Genomic DNA, 23,087 nt, shown 5'->3' on the forward strand with positions numbered 1-23,087 from the left:
ACTCATATTAAGATTGTACTTGAGTTGGGGCTTCGATTTTATCAGTTTGTTTCTGATTAGGAAAATACAGCATAGACCAAATGCTTGAAACATCTGGTAGTCTTCCAGGCTTTTTAAGTCTGAAGTTTGGTTGTCTGGAATTATTGTCTGGACTACCGAATTGTCCAACCTTGCACTATTGTGCAGTTTTGCAAACTTTTCTTTGTCAATATATTTTTATTAATTTATTTTTGATAATGTTCCAAGTTTTTTTTAAACAAAAAAACCTTCCCTTCTGATTTACTATGAATAAGTCAGGTTTTGACCAGAACATGTAATCCATATTCATATTCTCAGTAAAAATTTCACATTTTGTTGAGGCTAAAGGCATCAAGAAAAAAATTAAGCCAGACATGTTTATTAGGATTCTGCACAGACATTCTTTTTATCCTTTTAGGAAAAAAAGGCACAACACACCCCATATCTTTCCACTATTTCCAACATCCATTGTTCCTATATAGGCAGTATATTGTGTCTATACTCTATCGATTGTCTCATTTACTTCTCACGCTCTTCTACTCTACTTATTTTAATTGCTGTACTGTACTCAGTCTTCAGATCAAAGTCATTAGTGAAAGTTATGTTACAGTCTTATTCCAAAATGGATTCATATTTTTCCTCAGAATTCTACACACAATACCCCATAATGACAACATGAAAAATGTTTACTTGAGGTTTTTGCAAATTTATTAAAAATAAAAAAAAAAAAATGAGAAAGCACATGTACATAAGTATTCACAGCCTTTGCTATGAAGCTCAAAATTGAGCTCGGGTGCATCCTGTTTCCCCTGATCATCCTTGAGATGTTTCTGAAGCTTAATTGGATGGCCTCCACCATCCGTAAATGGAAGAAGTTCGAAACCACCAGGACTCTTTCTAGAGCTGGCCGACCATCTAAACTGAGCGATCGGGGGAGAAGGGCCTTAGTCAGGGAGGTGGCCAAGAACCCGATGGTCACTCTGTCAGAGCTCCAGAGGTCCTCTGTGGCGAGAGAAGAACCTTCCTGATGGAGCTAGAGAGGTGCTGCAAAGAGAAAAGAGAAAGGATAGGTGTGCCAAGCTTGTGGCATCATATTCAAAAAGACTTGAGGCTGTAATTGCTGCCAAAGGTGCATCGACAAAGTATTGAGCAAAGGCTGTGAATACTTATGTACATGTGATTTCTCAGTTTTATTATTTTTAATAAATTTGCAAAAACCTCAAGTAAACTTTTTTCACGTTGTCATTATGGGGTGTTGTGTGTAGAATTCTGAGGAAAAAAATTTATTTAATCCACTTTGGAATAAGGCTGTAACATAACAAAATGTGGAAAAAGTGATGCGCTGTGAATACTTTCCAGATGCACTGTATGTTTCATTACATATTATATGTGTACTCCTGATAGTTAAAACTGTTTAAATTAATAGGATTTATAAAATTTAACTATATATTGGATATATTGCTCCATTCAAGGACTATACAATAAAAACATTATTGAACAATGTGCAGACTACAGCCTGCAACCTAATTTGGTTTCTGTGATTCACCTATAAAAATGAAGTTAGCTAAGTTTTTTAAAAGAATGAGAATATTTGTTATTGTATGTGTACGTATTTTGAAAATTTATGGTCAATGGCCTAAAATGCTAGAAAATTCAAATGTATTCATTTGTTAATATAAAAAGTTAACATTTACCATTCATTCATCATGGAAAATTCATTCTTAATTCAGTTCAGTGTTATATGGGCAATATTCTGGGCCTTCACCACCCTCTGCAGTTTGTTACGATTTGAGCAGAGCAGGTGTTACAAAATGATGTGATGTAACCAAGTGAAGAGAGTCTTCACCATTAAGCTAATAGATGTAAAAATGAGAGCTGCTCTCAGACATCTGAGGAAGTAGGAGCATTGGTAAGTAAGCCTTTTGACAAAGGTCAAAATGTGTTGTGCCACTTCAGTTTGTCAGTGATGATCACTCCAAAAAATTTAAAGCCGCTCAACCTTTCAATAGCATCAACCTTCAATATAGAAGCTCTGCCTTCTGCTTTTTGAAGTCTATGACAATCTCCTTGGATTTGCTGACATTAAGGGTGAAAGTATTGTCCAGGTACCACTGAACCATCAGATAGACCTCTTTTCTATAAACGCTCTTATCATTGTTAACGATTATGCCTATGTTGGTGGTGACATTGGCAATTATAATGATAGAGCTGGAGCTGTGTCCGCCCACAAAGTCGTAGGTGAACAAAGAATACAGGTGGGACTCGGCACACTATCCTATGGAGTGACTAATTAAGGAATAAAATAGAGGATGTCCAAAATCCAGGTCCTAAATTAAAGAATTTGTTGGTCAGCTTCAATGGTACAATATTGTTAAATGATGAGCTGTAGAGTATAAACAGGACACTAGCACAACAGTTTTTATTATCTAGCTGTGCCAGTAAGGTATGAAATGTAAGGAATATGTCAATCTCTATGCACAGGTTGTGGAAATATGCAAACTGCAAGTCATCCAGTATCTCTGGAAAATTCTCTTCAATGTGTCCTAACTGCAGTCTCTCAGAACACCTCATCAACACTTTAATGAGTGCCACTGGTCTATAATCATTTAAACAGACCACTTTTGTTTTCTTAGGCACAGGGATAATTGCGATCTTTTTGATGCACATGGAGACAAAGGATGCCCTGAGTGAAATATTAGAGAAGGTACTGAAGAAGTCAGCTAATTGCTTGCTATAGGTTTTTAAATGACACCTTGAAATTCCATTTGGACTGCAAGACTTTAAAAGTGCTCCTTTTGTCACGTGCAGAAACAAAGAAGGCTGCTTCATGTGGTGCTACAGGCAATCAGATGGTGGGCAGCTTGTTGTACTGATCAAAACGGGTAAAGAAAACATTAAGTTGGTCTTGAAGTGAAAATGAAGATAATACTGGATTATGTTTTTTTCTTTCTAGTCCATAAGCATTCCCTAACTGTGCCCAGGTTTCTGCCGATATGCTGCTAAATTCTACCTCTACTGTACTTAAAACCCGTAGCTATATTTAGACAGTTTCATTGCTTTTATGAGTTGGTATTCACACTTTTTGTATGTTTCCAAGTCTGTGTTTCGAGATGCATTGCTGCAGGCTTTTAGTAAATTGCTCAAGTTTGTAGTGATCAATGGTTACTTATTAGAAAAAATTCACATTGTCCTCTCCAGCACAAAGATGCCCACAAATTTTTCAAAAAATCCCGTTACAATGTCTGCATAAGGATCCATATTTGATGAGGAGTCTATAATCATGTCCCAGTTTACACAATCAAAGCAGTCTTGCAGTTAAACCTATGCATTTTTAGTCCAGCACTATACCACTTTTCTTGTCATATCTTCATGTTCTAATCTCCACTGGTAAATTGGAAAGAATAGTACTGACATGTAATCAGGTTGTCATTGGTGGCGACACAGTAGCAGGCAGTAAACATCATTTATCACAGTGTGGCAGTAGTAGAGAATATCAGCACCCTTCATGTGGAAGATGACATGCTGGTTATATTTAGACATTACTTAAATTTGCTTTGTTTATCTCCCCTGAAACAATAAATAATCCCTAAAGATGCAAATGTTTGTATTCTGTAATAATGTTGTACAAATCAAACACTGTTTGTGTTAGTTTGCGGAGAAATATAAAGAGCAATCAGAAAAACACGAGAAATTCCTCAGAAGAAATGCAGTAGAACCACCTGGATGTACTGCAGCATCTGGTGTCTCATTAAGTTATCCACGTTTCTCAGAAACAAAAAAACCAAAAAGTTTCTGAAAATCTTGCCTGTATGCTGTCTAGTTCATAATCCAGCAACTACATGCTGGTCAGAAATACACTGGGCAGAGTAGGTACGTAGCCACAGTGTTGGTCTCTCACCTGGACGCATACCCTTTCACCATTTTCTGGCTCTCTTTGACCAATTACTAGTTGAATCAAGCTAGTTGTAACGTCTGACAATGACATAATGACAGTAACTCGGTATTTATAAAAGTTGTTAATTGCGTGATTTGGATGTTTAAACTTAATACTAAATACTCATTAACTCCTGACTACACAACCAACAGAAATAACAAAATTATATACAAAAAAAAAACACAGATGTCTGCAAGCATGTTGCACATCGTTCATGAGTCATATCAATAACTTAACTGCTTGAATTTTTAAGTAATGCATATTGGGGTAGAAGCCTAAATATGTGCAGAAACTTTTTAAAAACATGATTTTGGATGTACAGTGGTGTGAAAAACTATTTGCCCCCTTCCTGATTTCTTATTCTTTTGCATGTTTGTCACGCAAAATGTTTCTGATCATCAAACACATTTAACCATTAGTCAAATATAACACAAATAAACACAAAATGCAGTTTTTAAATGATGGTTTTTATTATTTAAGGGGGAAAAAGAAATCCAAACCTACATGGCCCTGTGTGAAAAAGTAATTGCCCCCTGAACCTAATAACTGGTTGGGCCATCCTTAGCAGCAATAACTGCAATCAAGCATTTTGCGATAACTTGCAATGAGTCTTTTACAGCGCTCTGGAGGAATTTTGGCCCACTCATCTTTGCAGAATTGTTGTAAATTCAGCTTTATTTGAGGATTTTCTAGCATGAACTGCCTTTTTAAGGTCATGCCATAGCATCTCAATTGGATTCAGGTCAGGACTTTGACTAGGCCACTCCAAAGTCTTCATTTTGTTTTTCTTCAGCCATTCAGAGGTGATTTGCTGGTGTGTTTTGGGTCGTTGTCCTGTTGCAGCACCCAAGATCGCTTCAGCTTGAGTTGACGAACAGATGGCCGGACATTCTCCTTCAGGATTTTTTGGTAGACAGTAGAATTCATGGTTTCATCTATCACAGCAAGCCTTCCAGGTCCTGAAGCAGCAAAACAACCCCAGACCATCACACTACCACCACCATATTTTACTGTTGGTATGATATTCTTTTTCTGAAATGCTGTGTTCCTTTTACGCCAGATGTAACAGGACATTTGCCTTCCAAAAAGTTCAACTTTTGTCTCATCAGTCCACAAGGTATTTTCCCAAAAGTCTTGGCAATCATTGAGATGTTTCTTAGCAAAATTGAGATGAGCCCTAATGTTCTTTTTGCTTAACAGTGGTTTGCGTCTTGGAAATCTGCCATGCAGGCCGTTTTTGCCCAGTCTCTTTCGTATGGTGGAGTCGTGAACACTCACCTTAATTGAGGCAAGTGAGGCCTGCAGTTCTTTAGACGTTGTCCTGGGGTCTTTTGTGACCTCTCGGATGAGTCGTCTCTGCGCTCTTGGGGTAATTTTGGTCGGCCGGCCACTCCTGGGAAGGTTCACCACTGTTCCATGTTTTTGCTATTTGTGGATAATGGCTCTCACTGTGGTTCGCTGGAGTCCCAAAGCTTTAAAAATGGCTTTATAACCTTTACCAGACTGATAGATTTCAATTACTTCAGTTCTCATTTGTTCCTGAATTTCTTTGGATCTTGGCATGATGTGTAGCTTTTGAGGTGCTTTTGGTCTACTTCTCTGTATCAGGCAGCTCCTATTTAAGTGATTTCTTGATTGAAACAGGTGTGGCAGTAATCAGGCCTGGGGGTGGCTACGGAAATTGAACTCAGGTGTGATACACCACAGTTAGGTTATTTTTAACAAGGGGCAATTACTTTTTCACACAGGGCCATGTAGGTTTGGATTTTTTCTCCCTAAATAATAAAAACCATCATTTAAAAACTGCATTTTGTGTTTACTTGTGTTATATTTGACTAATGGTTAAATGTGTTTGATGATGAGAAACATTTTGCGTGACAAACACGCAAAAGAATAAGAAATCAGGAAGGGGGCAAATAGTTTTTCACACAACTGTACATCCAAAATCATGTTTTTAAAAAGTTTCTGTACATAAGTAGAGCAAACCTGTGTTCATATGTTCAATTTGTTACACTAATAATCGTGCTTCTGGAGTTTTACGTACCAGGCACAAACTGTGAAATATTTGTGATCAGCAATAACTGCATGTTTAAACTACTAATGCAAATACTGTAAGAAAAACAGAATATATTACCGTAGGTTCTAAATGCACCTTGAAGCCAGCAGAGAAGCTGCTGTTTCTCAGTGTCACTGAAGCTGTCCGATTTAAACTGTGGATTATGGCCAGTCAAATCCAAAGCAAATTCTTCTTCTAAAGTAAAAAAATACACTTAATTAGAAATTTTGCACTAAATTAAAAATAAGTTAAAATTCACAGACTCCTAAAACTTGTTTTCCTACTCAGACAACAGACTGCTGGTTACCAAGGAGAACATTTTTTATGTTAAAAGTACTAATAAAATGAATGACATATATATCCTAGCAAACATGTTTAAAAACAGTACAAACATCAAGAAAACTTGAACAAGTTCTTTTTGCATCAGTAATACACTGAAATGAAAAATACTGCAGCAGTCTGTTACTGATTTCAGTTATTTTTATGATTCATGCATGCATTTTTCAAGTGAAACTTAACAACTGAGCAAGTTTTGTATGTTTACTGTATGAATGTATATAAATTTACTTTATTGCATGTACAATGACATGCAAAATAATTTGGCATCCTTGCTTAACATGTCTTACTGTGAATATTTAAGTGAGCAGAAAATGAACTGATTACAAAAAGGCACAAAGTTAAAGATGACACATTTCTTTTCAGCATTTTATGCAAAGTTAATGTAATGTTTTTGTTGTGTACATTTGTACAATGAAAAAAGAAAAGGAGGACCATGCAAATGATTGGGCACCCTAAGATATTTGAGGTCTTAGCCCTTAAGCTCATTAGGGCTATGGCTTTTAAACAATCATCATTAGGAAACCCCAGATGATACAAACTGCAAAGCTATATAAATTCTCTGACTCCTCAAACCTTGCCCCAACAATCAGCAGCCAGCTGCCTAGCACTCTAAAAAATAAAATAACTGATGTTCATGAAGTAGGAGAAGGCAACAAGGATATACCAAAGAGTTTTTAGGTAACAGTTCGTAATGTTATTAAGAAATGGCAGCTAACAGAAATAGTACAGGTCAAGTTGAGGTCTGGAAGACCAAGAAAACTTATGTGAAACTTACTGCTTGCTGGATTTTTAGAAAGGCAAACTAAACCCCCTGTGGCGGTGCCCTTTTCTTCTGTGCAGTGACACCTGAAAAAATATGACCTTCACGGTAGAGTCAGCAAAAGAAAACCCGTCCTGCGTCCTGGCCACAAAATTCAGCGCCTGACGTTTGCAAATTTTAAACAAGCCTGATGCATTTTGGACCAAGTCCTGTGGACTGATGAAATCAAATTAGAACTTTTTGGCCACAATGTGCAAAAGTATGTTTGATGAAAAAAGGGTGCCGAATTCCAGGAAACGAACACCTCTCCAACTACTAAGCATGGAGGTGGATTAATCATGTTTTGGGCTAATGTTGCAGCCAGTGGCACAGGAAACATATCATTGGTAGAGTGAAGAATGGATTCAATTAAATACCAACAAATTTTGGAGGAAAACATCACACCATCTATAAAAAAAGATGAATTTAAAGAGGATAGGTCCTACACCAGGATAATGTGAAACTGAAGCTGCCAGTTTTTCCATGGATCTCACAGTCCCCCAACCTAAACATTATTGGATGGATCTCCAAAGAGCAGTGCATGAAACACAGCCCAAGAATCTCGCCTAATTACAAGCCTTTTACAAGGATGAATGGGTGAAAATACCCCAAGTAAGAATTGAAAGACTCTTAGTTGGCTACAAAAAGCATTTATAAGGGTTTTACTAAGTACTGACAATGTCAGGTGCCCAAACTTTTCCTTCCGGCCCTTTTTTTGGTATTTCGTATCTTTGAAAGGTGGATTAATGTGTCATCTTTAACTTTATGCCTTTTGATAATCAGTTCATCTTCTGCTTGTTTAACTACTCATAGTAACAGACATTTTAGTCAAGGATGCCTAAAGCTTTGTATGTCACTGTAGAAACTCACATTTATACAGTATACTTCCATTAACAAGCCCAGAACCTGCATTGTTTTCTCTGAATATAACTCAAAAAGTGCACACTTTTTTTGCTAAATAAACATTAAGGAAAACAAATTGCACGCTTAACAGTAAGTTTTGTTATACTATAAAAAAATACCTTCACGCTCTCCACCACCACTGCTTAGGAACAGAACAGACTCTTGAGGGGCAACCCCACTACTTTGTCTCATAATGCTAAACATAAAACAAAACATTGGTTAAAATGCAGAACTGCAAAGAAACGTTGTAAAAGTCAACTCAAAATCAAAAACATGGACGAACAATACAGGTATGGAGAAAAAAAAAAAAAAAATCAGAAATACAGATGTGCCGCAAAAAAAAAAAATTTAAACACATTTAATACATTTTTTTTTTCATTTTAAGTCAATTACACAGTTAGTCTTTGTTGAATGTAGCTACTTTTTGAGGTATTGCCTTCAAACTAAAAAGAGCTTAAAACAAAGTGGCAGGTTAAATAGATCCTAAAAATTTTGTGAATCACTTTTGAGGAATGTCTAGCAGAACCATTTGAAACACACTTTTACATTGTACATGGTTTAGAATATGTTACTTTTTCACAATAAACCAAACCATGTGCTACACAAACCCCATGACTGATGCACACATATAAAATCTATACTTCTGGAACTTCTGAATGTCTATAATCTGCTGTAGATTTTGCATACACATCTTTTGCTTCGAGGGATGCCACTTATTAAGTTGTGAAAGGTACAGAAATACTTATTTACAAAACAACCTGAAATTTTCCATCAATCATCCAACCCACTATATCCTAACACAAGGTCACGTGGGTCTGCTGGAGCCAATCCTAGCCAACACAGTGAGAAAGGCAGGGACAAATCCCGGACAGAGCGGCATCCCACTGCAGTGCGCGCACACAACCACACACCAAGCACACACTAGGGACAATTTAGGGTCACCAATGCACCTAACCTGCATGTCTTTGGACTGTGGGAGGAAACCAGAGCACCTGGAGGAAGCCCGCGCAGACACGGGGAGATCATGAAAACTTCACGCAAGGAGGACCCGGGAAGCGAACCCAGGTCACCTTACCTGAAATTTTTCACATCTGCAAATTAATGCAGATCAGTGAAATTTTTATTTTGTAATATTAGATTAGCTTTATTGATCTCATAGGGTAATTCAGATGCATACAACAGCAGAAGCATAATAAACAAGGGTATAGTCTCACAGGACTGATAAGTCGAGAAAGGTGCACAACATACTTGGCATGTAAAGTTTTTGTAGTACAGATTGTATTTATTTGATAGACGTTTTGCCTATCAGACAAAGACTGGAGTGGAGGATGCAATTATCTATCTAGTCCACAAGGCTAGTTCTCACCTGGTCAAAGCTGGCAGCACTGTGGGGATTATGTTTTTTGATTTCACCAGTGCCTTCAATAGCATCCAACCATCCTTGTTAAGGGGTAAACTCAAGAGATATGCAGATGGATCGGCAAAACGGTATCCCTTTTACTTTTCCTCCCGCTGCAAATACACAAGCAAGGTGATCACGTCCGCAAAACGAAACCTCAGTAGAAACACAGTTGCTTAGCCGCTAATGCATAAACAATGTGAGCATGCCAGCAAAACGAAACCTCCTAGGAGATGCCCAGAATAGTTCCTGTTAATCACCTGACATCTCTACATTTCAATTTTTTTCTGATGATTTCCATAGTTTCTAGGACCCCGTGCATTTTACAGCATGGGCTTACACATCTAGTCTTCTATAACTCTGTGACTGCAAGTTTAATTTTCCCTGCTGTGGTGTGCCTGGCTGGTAACATAACTTCAAGAAATGCACACAAATCAACAGGCTAATTAAAAGGGCAAGGTCAGTTATAGGATACACTGTGGACCCGATGTAGGTAGTAGCAATGGGGAGAATTAAAACATTATGAAAAAAGCTGCACACCCTCTCTCTGAAACATTAACACCGAGTACTTTCAGCCAACATTTTATGCAGCAGAAGTGCATCAAGAAATGCTACTGGAGCTCCTTTATACCAACAGCAATTTGTCTGAAAAATGCCTCATTTTGATTGTGATAGCCAAGTTGTAACTTTTTTCTTTTTAATTTTCTTGCTTCATAGTCATTCGGGTCTGTGTATAATTACTTACTTACCTATTTATGTATTAATTTAGTTAAACAGCTTTACTTTACTGCAAAGAGCTGTAAAAAGTTACATTTCTCCTGGAGAACAAATAAAGTTCTGTTTATGAAAAATGAAAATTGTTAGTCATGTTAACCTTTCCATATCTTTAACCAATCACAAAAGCCAAACAAAAATGTAATTAAGTTGCACACAGGTATCTTCGACTTATTCCAGCATCCATCCATCTATCTAAATAATAGAATGTCTGTCTCATCTCCCTACACAATCCTACATACTTTGACTGATCTGGACCAGATTTTGCATAGTTGCTCTCTACGATCATACAGAAAAGACAGACTACTTTGGAACTCAAAACTGGGTGTGTCCCAGTTATTTTTTTGTGTTTGCACACCTGTGCTACCTGCTGCATCACAGCAAGCGGGATATTCCAAAAGACTGAAGCCAGACTAGCAGACAAAATCACAAGAGGTTAACATTACTTAGCTGGAAAACATGATATGCTGCTTCTGTCTATCATAATATAAAAAATAATGTGGTGTACTTTTGCAGAGGGGTGCTCGTGAGGCTTGATCAAGAGTGGAAGTGAAGTGCAACACATAGGAAAATCAAAGGGTTGTTGTTTAACTCCTGCTTTGTCAGTGAGTTTTCATAATTTAAGCACTAAGAGCATGAGTCAGACATGGCAGCATTCATGGTTACAGCTCGGCAGGGAAATACCGCAATTCTGGAATCCAACTGGACACAAACAGAACAAATTCTCAACACATGAGAGCAGGGACATTGAAAGAGATGCTGTACGGATGACAGATAGGATAACTAGCAAGAACAGCATGGTTACCATTTAAAAACACAAACCTTTCCTTTCTTTCATTAACCTGATCAACAAATATACCTGGGCATTTCAACTAGTGTATATACACAGTACATCTGGAGTGCTGAAATGTATAGCCAGCTGGATAACATAAGAGACTTGCTTGGCTAAACACAACATTAACACTTTTTGAACAAAAGAAGCTTCAACAGATATGAACTATAAAATGCTGCTGAGTCAGAACAGCCTTCCTAATGAGTTCTTCTTGGCATTGTGGGATCTACTGCCAACATTCAACCACACCCCACCCCCATTTTCTTTTAAAAATTGACATCAAGTGGACCTTAATGACATACCTTCTTTACGCATAGCCTGATATTTTATACAGTGGTAGGAAACAGTGTTTCCCAGGGCCACAGTGCAATATTTAGACAATAACTATGGCAATATAACAATATAGAGGGGTGGGTAGTTTCACAAAAGGGAATGTAGAACAAGGAACATCATCTACAAAAATCACATACAGTAGACAAACAGCAATTAGTGATAAAAAGAAATGTATAACAGAAGAATAAGTGGATAACAGCCCGTGATAATGGGGCCTATGCAGGAAGAGGGTAACACTATTTTCAGGAGCTTGAGCAGAGAAAAGAGATTGTTGGAGGAATACCTCACAATGCCGGTAGTTTTACAGATACAGTACTTCATGGACATATCCATGACGGAAGGAAGAAAGGTCATGATGATATTTTCTGCAGTAGATCAACCTTACCTAAAGTAGCATATAATGTTCTTTGTAATCTGCAGGCTGTCCGTCCCAGACTTTAATCACCAAATTATCCTTAAATGGGTCCCTCTTGCACCAACTATAGCCACAGTCAACAGTCACCACACAGGATATGTTAAAGTCAGGTTAACAGCTCTCTGAACACTTACAATATTGAGATGCACAGTACACTTGAAACTTTATTTTTATGATAAGAGTAAATAAAGCATTCAACCTATGACATGTTAAAGACAAATTGTTACATTTGTTTAAAGTAAATTTAGATGGTCAATAATTCCAAACTTATCAGTTAATTCTACTATACTCTTTAAAACATGGTGTTCTAAGGTAGCTGCTGCTTTTTTACTTTCATTGAGGTGTTCTACGTGTTGCAAACAGTTATGTGGAAAAGTGGGAAGAAAGAAAAATGAAGAATAGAAAATGGGGTTGACATGTTTATAAAGTAAGTCCACCCAGAAGAATATCCACTACACTCTATGTGTCTGACCACCAACTAACAAAAAACAGCATTATTTAAATTAAAACCAGTGGGCTAAACCTGATAATGATTCATAAACCTAACCCCTCTTGCAGCCTTGTTACACCTGCCACATAAAGGTTCTCTGCCTTGAACATACAGGTGACTAATGAAAAGGCAAGAAACAACAATTTTGGTGGTGGATGTCTAAAACAAGAGAGCACATCAATGAATTTGCAACATTTGGAAAGCAAGATTCAGGCATAACTATACAGAAAATGCACTTTAGTTCTTTTTATGTTTGTTCTCTATATTCTACATTTTGTACTTCACACACTGCACCATCTAAAAGAGTACAGCAATTTTAATGCACAATGAAATTGGTTAACTTTATTTAATTTATATCAGTCATTAAATTAATAGCAGCCTATCTAAGTTGTATCTGGGTATCTGAAAGATAGTAAAATAAGCTGTGATGTGCAGTCTTATTCACTTCATTATATCATCCAAATTTTACCTCGCTGTTGGAAAGGTCGTGTATGCCATCTCAAATTGATGTCATTGTGCTTTTCTTTTTATGGCATGCATTTCTTTTGTGCTTGTCACAGAACCAATACACATTTATGCCTAAATTTACTGTATATACACTTTGTTGTATTTGCTTTTTAAATTATTATAGCATGTTTACTTCATATTATTTTTCACAAGTTTAGAACATTAGACTAAAGGACCAATAATAAAAACATAAAATGATATTACCACCAATAGGCTGCTTTTCAACTGACCTATATTCCTTTGTTGTAAGCGACATCGGGGAGGAATTAACCAAGTAGAACTTATGCATTCTTGTACATACAGTAGGTGATTGAGGAGGACTTTGAAGATACAAACAAAAAATAGATTGTACACCATATGAATCTTCAAGCTGCTTGTTTATCACAAATAATTCATTGTTTTCGGGAAACACAGCCCAGACACTTGTTTCTTTTTCTTTAAACAGAAGCCAAAAAATAATCAGATGTAAAGCGTGTCAGGCAGATAAGCTAACTCAGTCAAATCCTGTTATTAAAAAAACACCCTATTTAAGTTTATGGTTGGCTAGTGTTCTCATTCTGCTATATCATTCTTGGTCTACTGTTTTCCACTCTTCATTAGGACAGACTGTATTGAAACACAAGTACCAAACCTAGGCAGATTACACAAAAATTAACGTATGTATACCACCTGATGAAACAGATGCTCTGACCTTTTGGCACCTCTTACTTGTATCTCTACATGAATAATTAGTGATTTTCTCAAGGTAAAGAAAGAAAAAAAATTTTTAGCATTAAAAGTCAAGGTGGCAGTAAAGAATGTAGATGTAATCATGGATTCTGACCTAAACTTACTAGGACTATGTTTTTCCATTTAAGGAACATTACAAAAGCCAGACCTCTAATAATTATTAATTAGGAAATTAATTCACATTTTTGTTGTTAGTCTACTAGATTACCGAAATGCACTCCTACAACAGGATTACCAAAGAAAGGACCTCAATCGGAATAAATTAGTTGAGAATGCAGCAGCAAAAATCTTAAACAGCAAAAGGAAATCTGAGCACATCTATACAGTTTTATAATAGATAGATAGATAGATACTTTATTAATCCCAAGGGGAAATTCACATAAACCAGCAGCAGTATACTGATACAAAGAAACAATATTAAATTAAATAGTAATAAAAATGAAAAGAATTAAAATAAATTAATGTTCGCATTTACTCCCCCGGGTGGAATTCAAGAGTCGCATAGTGTGGGGGAGGAACGATCTCTTTAGTCTGTCAGTGGAACAGGACAGTGACAAAAGTCTGTCACTGAAGCTACTCCTCTGTCTGGAGATGACACTGTTAAGTGGATGCAGTGGATTCTTCATGATTGACAGGAGTTTGCTTAGTGCCCGTCGCTCTGCCACAGATGTTAAACTGTCCAACTTTAATCCTACAATGGAGCCTGCCTTCTTAACAAGTTTGTCCAGGCGTGAGGCGTCTTTCATCTTTATGCTGCCGCCCCAGCACACCACTGCGTAGAAGAGGGCACTCGCCACAACCGTCTGGTAGAACATCTGCAGCATCTTACTGCAGATGTTGAAGGATGCCAACCTTCTCAGTATATTTAAATTGGTTACCCATACCCATAACTGAATCCTACTTTACGTACTGTAAACAAGCGCTTTATAGCGCCCGACCCGGCATAGAATAGGCAGAGGCACGTGTTCACACTCAAATGTTTTTATTTCTTTTTTCTTCAGCCGTGTGACACGTCTTCCCCGTGCCACACAGCCCAAACACAGTCCCAAGCACCAAACCAAGCACCAAACCAACACAAAACCAAACTTTCCTGCTCCACCACTCCTCCCAGGCAACCTCGTCCTCTTCCTCCCGATTCTGGCCTCGATTGCTGGGAGGCAGGCCCTTTTATGCCCCACCCGGAAGTGATCCAGGTGCCTGACCAGCTGGTCTTAATTGCACCTCCGGGTGGGGCTGATAAACCGCCCAGTGTGGTGGCTGGAACTCTGCAGCACCCCCTAGCGGCCACCCCATCTCCCAACCGGGCTGCTGTGGTGGACTCCATGTCCCATGGAGCCACGGGGGAGATTGAGGAGGAATCCAGTGCCAGGGAGACTGCCCCCAAGCGCCCCGGGGGAGGTATTGCAAAGTCCATGATGGCTCCCCCGGACGTATGCATCAGAGGCGTCCCGGCCGGGCATGGGACCCGGCTGTCCGTCACAGTACATATATACGTCCATAGCCTGCAGCTCGGTTGCCGTGTAAGGCGGAGTTGCGTCCTCCATCAGCAAGCCTCCCACGTAATTGACTGCCTGCCCATATAAGGCCGTCCGTCACTCCGGTCTCTCGATTCCCTTCCTTCGATGCATGTACTCCGAGCGGCTCACGTGAACAGACTGTGAGTGCAGTACGCAGACAACAAGCAAAAACTCCAAAGAGTGCTGAACAAAAAACGCATTACACAATTGAGAAGGCAGCAAAAGAATATGAAGCGAGTGATGCATACAAGCATATTCATAAGTGCAGCTACTGCGGAAACAAAGTACACGGTGGAAATGTCAATGTCCAGCTAAAGGAAGACAGTGCAAACGAAGATGATATGGTCAGGGATAGAATAGTATTTGGCACAAACTCAGCAAAAGTGCAACAGAAACTTTTAAGTGCCGGGTCTAAGCTAACATTAAATAAAGCCGTGGACATCGCAAGATCGCACTAGATAGCACAAGCACAGCTGAGAACCTTCGATGCATGTACTTCAAGCGGCTGACTGAGAATGCAGTATGCAGACAACAAGCAAGAGCTCCAAAGAAAGCTGAACAAAAAACGCATTACACAATTGAGAAAGCAGCAAAAGAATATGAAGTGAGTGACGCATACAAGCATATTCATAAGTGCAGCTACTGCGGAAACAAAGCACATGGTGGAAAAAGTCAATGTCCAGCTAATGGAAGACAGTGTAAAAAATGTGGTAAATTAAACCACTTCGCTAAAGTTTGTAAGACTGGGAAAGGTAAACCTGTGCATGCAGTGTGTGATGTCTCAGATAAAGAGGAAGACGAGCTGTTTATTGATGCAGTAAGAAAGGAACAACCCTCTGAATCTGAACAAGCCTTTGTAGATATATCAATAGGAAAGCAAAGTGTAAAGCTTAAGTTTAAATTAAGTTCATAGACACGCTGCCGCTAAATATTCGCAGGCAAATCCACAACCTAATACCGGGAATGCCTGTTAAACATCTTAGATTCACGAGTACCGATTTGGGTAGTGAACACTTCGATGAATGAAACCTGTTATCTTTATAACGGTTGGCAAACACGGAATGTAACTTGAACACAACACATCCTCCAAATACGAACCTGATTGAAAGAAATAATGATAATCAAATCCTTGATGACAGCAACACTCATAAAAGTCACAAAACAATTACATTGACAATAATGTTATGTTATTTTTTAAAAGGGTTTCCTTTTCTTTTTCATAACTTCCTTAGCACACTACTTCTCTGCTGTGAAGCGCGGGTATTTTGCTAGTTGATTATAAAATATTACTAATGGTATATAAGGCCTTAAATAATCTTGCTCCATCCTGTGTTTTGGAATGTCTGTTCCCCTACATTCCAGGTCATAAGCTCAGCCTTAATAGCAGTCTGCTTATTACAGTACACCCCAAAAATCCGTGGGGGTTACGTTCCTAGAGCACCCGTGAATTGTGAAAAACCGCAACTTTTAGATGTGGTTAAAAAAATGCCTTTTAAATGCCTATTTTTATAGTTTAAACCCTAAATACAATATGCCCCCAAAGCACTTTAATTTCAATGCAATCTAAGCTTAATAAAATACCTAAAAAATTACCTTAATACATTACCTAAAAACAGAATGTAAAGGTAAACCCGTCTACTGTACACTACTGTACTGCTATGTCTCCCGCGGTGCTAGAATCTAAAAGACTGATGTTACCGCTATACGTACTGTAATTCATGCAAGCGTGTTTTCTTTGGTATGCGCTGTCATTTTCTTTGTTACAAAGTAAATACATAATAATTTCATTTAATTAAAATACAGTAAAATGTATGGGTACTCACCAATGATGAATGATATTGATGATGAAGTAGCTGTGCAGTACGATGCAGAGGATTTAAAACTCCTCGGGTGGCACCTCTTTTTTAGGCACTTCAGGAGGAGTCATATCTTTGGATGGGTCTTCTTCTGGTGGGGTTTCGTGCTGGCTTTTCTTTATAGGCTTCAGGAACATTGTGATGGGAAGTTGCTACATTGTCTCCTGTAGCGAACTGATGGTACAATTTCCATGCTTTCTCATGGATGATGTTACCGTCCAAGGGGATGTTCTTCTTCCTGCAGTCGGTGATCCACAATGCCAAGGCAGATTCCATCCTGACAATATTTTTATTCCTAATGGTCGTTATCCCTTTGGTACTATCAGAGAAACTTACAGATACGGTACACCAGATCGCTGCTTCATTCTTCTTTATGTAGTGTGTGGTGCTTTCATTAATGCCATAGTGGCTCCCTACTGCAGCATAACTTTTTAGTTCCCGTAGCAAATCCAGTAGTTCAACCTTCTCCGGGAGTGTTTTAAACTTCTTCTGGCACTTAGGCTCAGTGTCAGAAGCCTTAGAAGGTGCAGGGCGATTTGGTGACATCGTGTGTGTTTAAGAATAACAAAATGAATACAATAACAAAATGGAAAACACGAGGACACTCAGCTGGAGTCGCGTCACAGGGCAACAATCAATCAGCAGCAAGGATTAATGAATAACTCTCGGATTGGCTACTTTCACCATCCCCAAACCACGTTTCCCTCATTGGTTGCTTCCTGTTCTCCCTACAGCACAGTATTGCCACAAAAAAAGCCATAAAAAATAGTGGAGGATATTTGCCCTTTCTGCTAACAATTAATAGTTAGGTTCTAAGGAAATATCCGGGAATGACCAAATCCGTGAACCCTGAACCGTGACTCCGCGGGGGTCTACTGTATTCCAAGAGATAAGCATAAAAGAAGTGGAGAGAGGACCTTCTGCTGGAATATTTTACCAACAGACATACACCACGCTAACACTGTTGATAATTTTTAAAAACACCTAAAAAATCTCTTTTTAAATTTGTTTTTTTTGTAGCTACGTTTTAGTTGTACTCCTAATCTATACTAATAAAAGGCAAAGCTCACTCATCACTAATTCTCCAACTTCCCGTGTAGATAGAAGGCTGAAATTTGGCAGGCTCATTCCTTACAGCTTACTTACAAAAGTTGGGCAGGTTTCATTTCGAAATTCTACGCCTAATGGTCATAACTGGAAGGTATTTTTCTCCATTAACTGTAATGGAGTTGAGCTGGAATGGCGGGGCGGAGTTTCGTGTGACATCATCACGCCTCCCACGTAATCACGTGAACTGATTGTCAATGCAGTGCGTAGAAAACCAGGAAGACCTCCAAAAAGCGCTTAAGAAAACATGCATTATATAATTGAGAAGGCAGCGAAAAACAATAAGAAGCAAGCGAGTGACATATACTACCATATTCATGAGTGTTGCTGCCTCGGAAAGAAAGCAAGGTGTAAACCTAAACTTTAAATTAAGTTCATAGACAGGCTACCGCTGGCGTTTCACATGCCCACAGGTAATGCGGGATACAAGTTTAATGAGAGGACGCGGGATATAAGCGAGAGTTTTGATCACTTTGTAACTAAGTTAAAATTGTAGGTGAAGGGGTGTGCTTATGCAAATTCCGAGACTGTGTTTGTGGGGATTGACAGTTAAAGGCGGGTGGGGGAGTCACGTCATCATCTCCCCTCCCATTCATCTAATTTCGGTCTGAGCTGAGCTCGCGGCTAATGCCGTCTTTCGAAGCAACTTCGTCAGACTGCCACCAAATACTCACAGAAAAATCCACAAGTTAATACACACGCTGTCTCTAGAGTTTCTCCACACTGAATCCTCCAGGCACTACTTACAAAAGGTCACATTGACAATCGTGTTACGTTATTTTTAAAATCTTTCCTTTTCTTAGCACAAGCACAGCTGAGAAGCTTGATGCATGTGCTCCATAACGTTAAAAATAATGCATTTAATCACACTTTGCATTACAAGCAAAGGGGAGCTTTTGTCAATGCATGATTTCCTGGTACACGATTACATTGATCAGCGCATCCCGATTCATTTTACCCTCGCACCACCTTAGTTTGAGAAGAAGTCTGAAAAAATATGAGGTTAACACAGAAAAACATCACCAATTCAAGCTTTATGAATAATCGATTCGCCATCAATAATTGTTTTGGTAAAGCCATCCTCCTTCCATTTTATAATTTTTCCGCCAATAGCCATGATTAAATGAGCGGTAAATAAAGTAAGAGCAAAGCGAGGGTGACTTATTTAGGCAGGCATATATATGACAGCAACACTCATGACAATGTCAATCATGTTACGTTATTATTAAAATGTTTCCTTTTCTTTTTCATTACTTCTTTAACACACTACTTCTCCGCTGCGGTAGCGGGGATTTTGCTATATATATAATATATGAATGACCTACAAAAGCGCTGAGACTTTTGATATCATGAGCGTGTCTGCAAAACTGTGGTCTCCTGCCCAGCAAAAGTCGAGCAGCCAGCGCGCATAGCTGTGCCGGCCTTTGAGGCGCTGACTGCGCTTCTGCCTTAAGTCAAAGTGAGCACTTTTAATTTTTTTCATCCTCCCCCTGCGCTATAGCCCAGACAAGTGCAAACACGGGACCCCTTTACTACACCACGGAAAAATAATATTAAGGCGATTCACACTTTCTTTTGCACGATATCGATTATGAGGTCCTCACCTCGGATTATGAAAACACGCACACAGTGGAGGACTGACAGTGCCATCACAGCTGATTAATGGCAGGGACGTCTCACCAGTCTACACAAGACCCACGCGACTGTCCCCAAAAGGCGATCATAGCGTCAGCGAACACATCTCTCTATACTATATAAAAGAAAAGGCAACTTTCCTTTCTTTACACCTTTTTCCTTTTATCCCAAACCAAAGCCTTTCTCTCTTAACACTGCAGAGGACACAAAACTAATTTTCTTTAAATGCGGTAAGGCACATTACCAGAGGCACAAATTTGAGCGTTCACATAGAAAATGTAATTTCTATACCACAGCCGTCGTGTAGCGCCTTTCAAAAGGGATCTACTACCGAGAGATGATCCATATATATTTTAGCTGCTGTTAGTTACTTACCTGTTGTGTTACACAGTCTTTAAAATGTAGTTTACCTGAAACCACTCCAGTAGTGCTCAATGTACCTGTACTTCTTAAAGCGTTAATGTTTTACTGTTTAATAACTTATAGACTATATTTTATTATTTTTCCCTTGCACTCAGTGACCAAAGCTATACACACACATATAGACACATACAAACATACACACAAGTATATGTATGTGTATATATATGTATGTATGTATGTGTATATATATATATATATATATATATATATATATATATATACACACACACATATATAATTTGTGTGTGTGTATATATGTATGTAGATATGTAGATATGAAGATATGTATGTGTATATATATGTATGTATGTGTGTGTGTGTGTTTGTGTGTGTGTGTGTGTGTGTATATATATGACAGCAGCAATCCAAGCTGTGAGAAAACACTAAAAAGGAGGCGTGTCAGGCGTTGTGGTACATTTTCTGATGCAGCTAGGCGAAAAAACTTTGTGGCGCTGCCAAATACACAAAACAATTACTTTGACAATCATGTTACATTATTTTTAAAATGTTTCCTTTTCTTTTCATAACTTCTTTAACACATGACATCGCTAAGCTGGTATTTTGCTATATATACTGTATATATATATATATATATATATATATATATATATATATATATCTCACAGCGACACTCATAACAGTGACAAAACAATTACATTGACAATCATGTTACGTTATTTTCAAAATGTTTCCTTTTCTTTCTCTTTCCTTCTTTAACACACTACTTCTCCGCTGCCAAGCGCGGGTATATATATATATATATATATATATAGATAGATAGATAGAGAGAATATATATATATATAGATAGATAGATAGATATGAGAACAACATATATATATGAAGAAGAGGAAGAGAGTGAGGGCAGAGCTAAGGATCAAATGGTGAAAGTTGAAAAAGGAAGACTGCAAGGTCGAATTTAGGGAGAAGGTGAGACAGGCACTGGGTGGTAGTGAAGAATTACCAGACAGTTGGGAAATTTCAGCAGATGTAGTAAGGGTAACAGCAAGAAGGGTGCCTGGTGTGACATCTGGGCAGAGGAAGGAGGAAAAGGAAACCTGGTGGTGGAATGGGGAATTACAGGAGGGTATACAGAGGAAGAGGATGGCAAAGAAGAAGTGGGATAGTCAGAGAGAGATGCAGAAAGTAGACAAGAGTACATGGAGACAAGGTGCAAGGTAAAGAGAGGTGGCGAAGGCTAAAGAAAAGGCGTATGATGAGTTGTATGAAAGGTTGGACACTAAGGAGGGAGAAAAGGACCTGTACCGATTAGCTAGACAGAGGGATAGAGCTGGGAAAGATGTGCAGCAGGTTAGGGTAATAAAGGATAAAGATGGAAAGGTACTCACAAGCGAAGAGAGTGTGTTGACCAGATGGAAAGAGTACTTTGAGAGGCTGATGAATGAAGAGAACGAGAGACAGAGAAGAGGTTGGATGATGTGGAGATAGTGAATCAGGAAATGCAACGGATTAGCAGTGAGGAAGTAAGGATAGCTGTGAAGGCGATGAAGAATGGAAAAGCCGTTGGTCCAGATGACATACCTGTGGAAGCATGGAGGTGTTTAGAAGAGATGGCAGTGGAGTTTTTAACCAGAATGTTTAATGGAATCTTGGAAAGTGAGAGGATGCTTGAGAGGTGGAGAAGAAGTGTACTGGTGCAGATATTTAAGAATTAGGGGGATGTGCAGGACTGTAGTAACTACAGGGGGATAAAATTGATGAGCCACAGCATGAAGTTATGGTAAAGAGTAGTGGAAGCTAGGTTAAGAAGTGAGGTGATGATTAATGAGCAGCAGTATGGTTCCATGCCAAGAAAGAGCACCACAGATGCCATGTTTGCTCCGAAGGGTGTTGATGGAGAATTATAGAGAAGGCCAGAAGGAGTTGTATTGCGTCTTTGTGGACCTGGAGAAAGCATATGACAGGGTGCCTCGAAAGGAGTTGTGGTATTGTATTAGGAAGTCGGGAGTGGCAGAGACGTATGTAAGAGTTGTACAGGATATGTGTGACCGGGGTGAGGTCTGCGGTAAGAGTGACAGATGCATTCAAGGTGGAGGTGGGATTACATCAGGGATCGGCTCTGAGCCCTTTCTTATTTGCAATGGTGATGGACCATTTGACAGAGGAGATTAGACAGGAGTCCCCATGGACTATGATGTTTGCTGATGACATTGTGATCTGTAGCGAGAGTAGGGAGCGGGTTGAGGAGACACTGGAGAGGTGGAGATATGCTCTAGAGAGGAGAGGAATGAAAGTCAATAGGAACAAGACAGAATACAAGACAAAATCCTAAACCAATAATATCCAAAGCCAAGAAATCACTCACAGTCCAAAATCCTTCCGGTTTTATTTTAGACTTTTATTAAGATAACTAGCAAAATACCCGCGCTTTGCAGTGGCAAAGTACTGCCTTAAAATTTTTATTAAGAAGAAAATTAAACCTTTTAAAACTGAGGGAAAATATACCAATAATTATTTGTTAAGGATCTCTTTGTATACCACATTGTCATTTCGGCTCTCCGGTTGTAATATGACCAAGCTGTGCGCTGAGCTTACTCTTGAGCATGCAATGTACAGTTGGCCATGTGAAAAGTAATCTGTCTCAAATCTCACAGCTTGGATTGCTGCTGTCATAATCGGTTTGAGTTTCATGGTTTGTTTCAATTGCGACAGTATTTGCAGGACTTGTGTTGAAGTGACATTTGGCATCTGTCAATATATATATAGCAAAATACCCACGCTTCGCAGCGGTGAAGTACTGCCTTAAAAGTTTTATTAAGAAGAAAATTAAACCTTTTTAAACTGAGGGAAAATATACCAATAATTATTTGTTAAGGATCTCTTTGTATACCACATTGTGAGTTCGGCCCTCCGGTTGTAATATGACCAAGCTGTGCGCTGAACTTACTCTTAAGCATGCAAAATACAGTTGGCCATGTGAACAGTAATCTTGTTTCAGATCTCACAGCTTGGATTGCTGCTGTCATAATCGGTTTGAGTTTCATGGTTTGTTTCAATTACG

General features: G+C 38.7%; 1 protein-coding gene across 2 annotated transcripts in view; it reads right to left on the minus strand.

Annotated features, from left to right (window-relative positions):
• LOC120527411 overlaps positions 1-23,087 on the minus strand; it is a 183,769-nt gene that overhangs the window by 26,453 nt on the left and 134,229 nt on the right. For both annotated transcript variants that reach the window (XM_039750795.1, XM_039750794.1), the window contains 2 exons: positions 8,169-8,245; positions 6,087-6,203 (listed from right to left, as the gene is read on the minus strand). In XM_039750795.1, coding sequence (XP_039606729.1) covers positions 6,087-6,203; positions 8,169-8,245 — 194 coding nt within the window. The remainder of the gene's footprint in view (positions 1-6,086; positions 6,204-8,168; positions 8,246-23,087) is intronic.

This window comes from Polypterus senegalus, chromosome 4, assembly GCF_016835505.1.
Source record: "Polypterus senegalus isolate Bchr_013 chromosome 4, ASM1683550v1, whole genome shotgun sequence".
NCBI lineage: Eukaryota > Metazoa > Chordata > Cladistia > Polypteriformes > Polypteridae > Polypterus > Polypterus senegalus.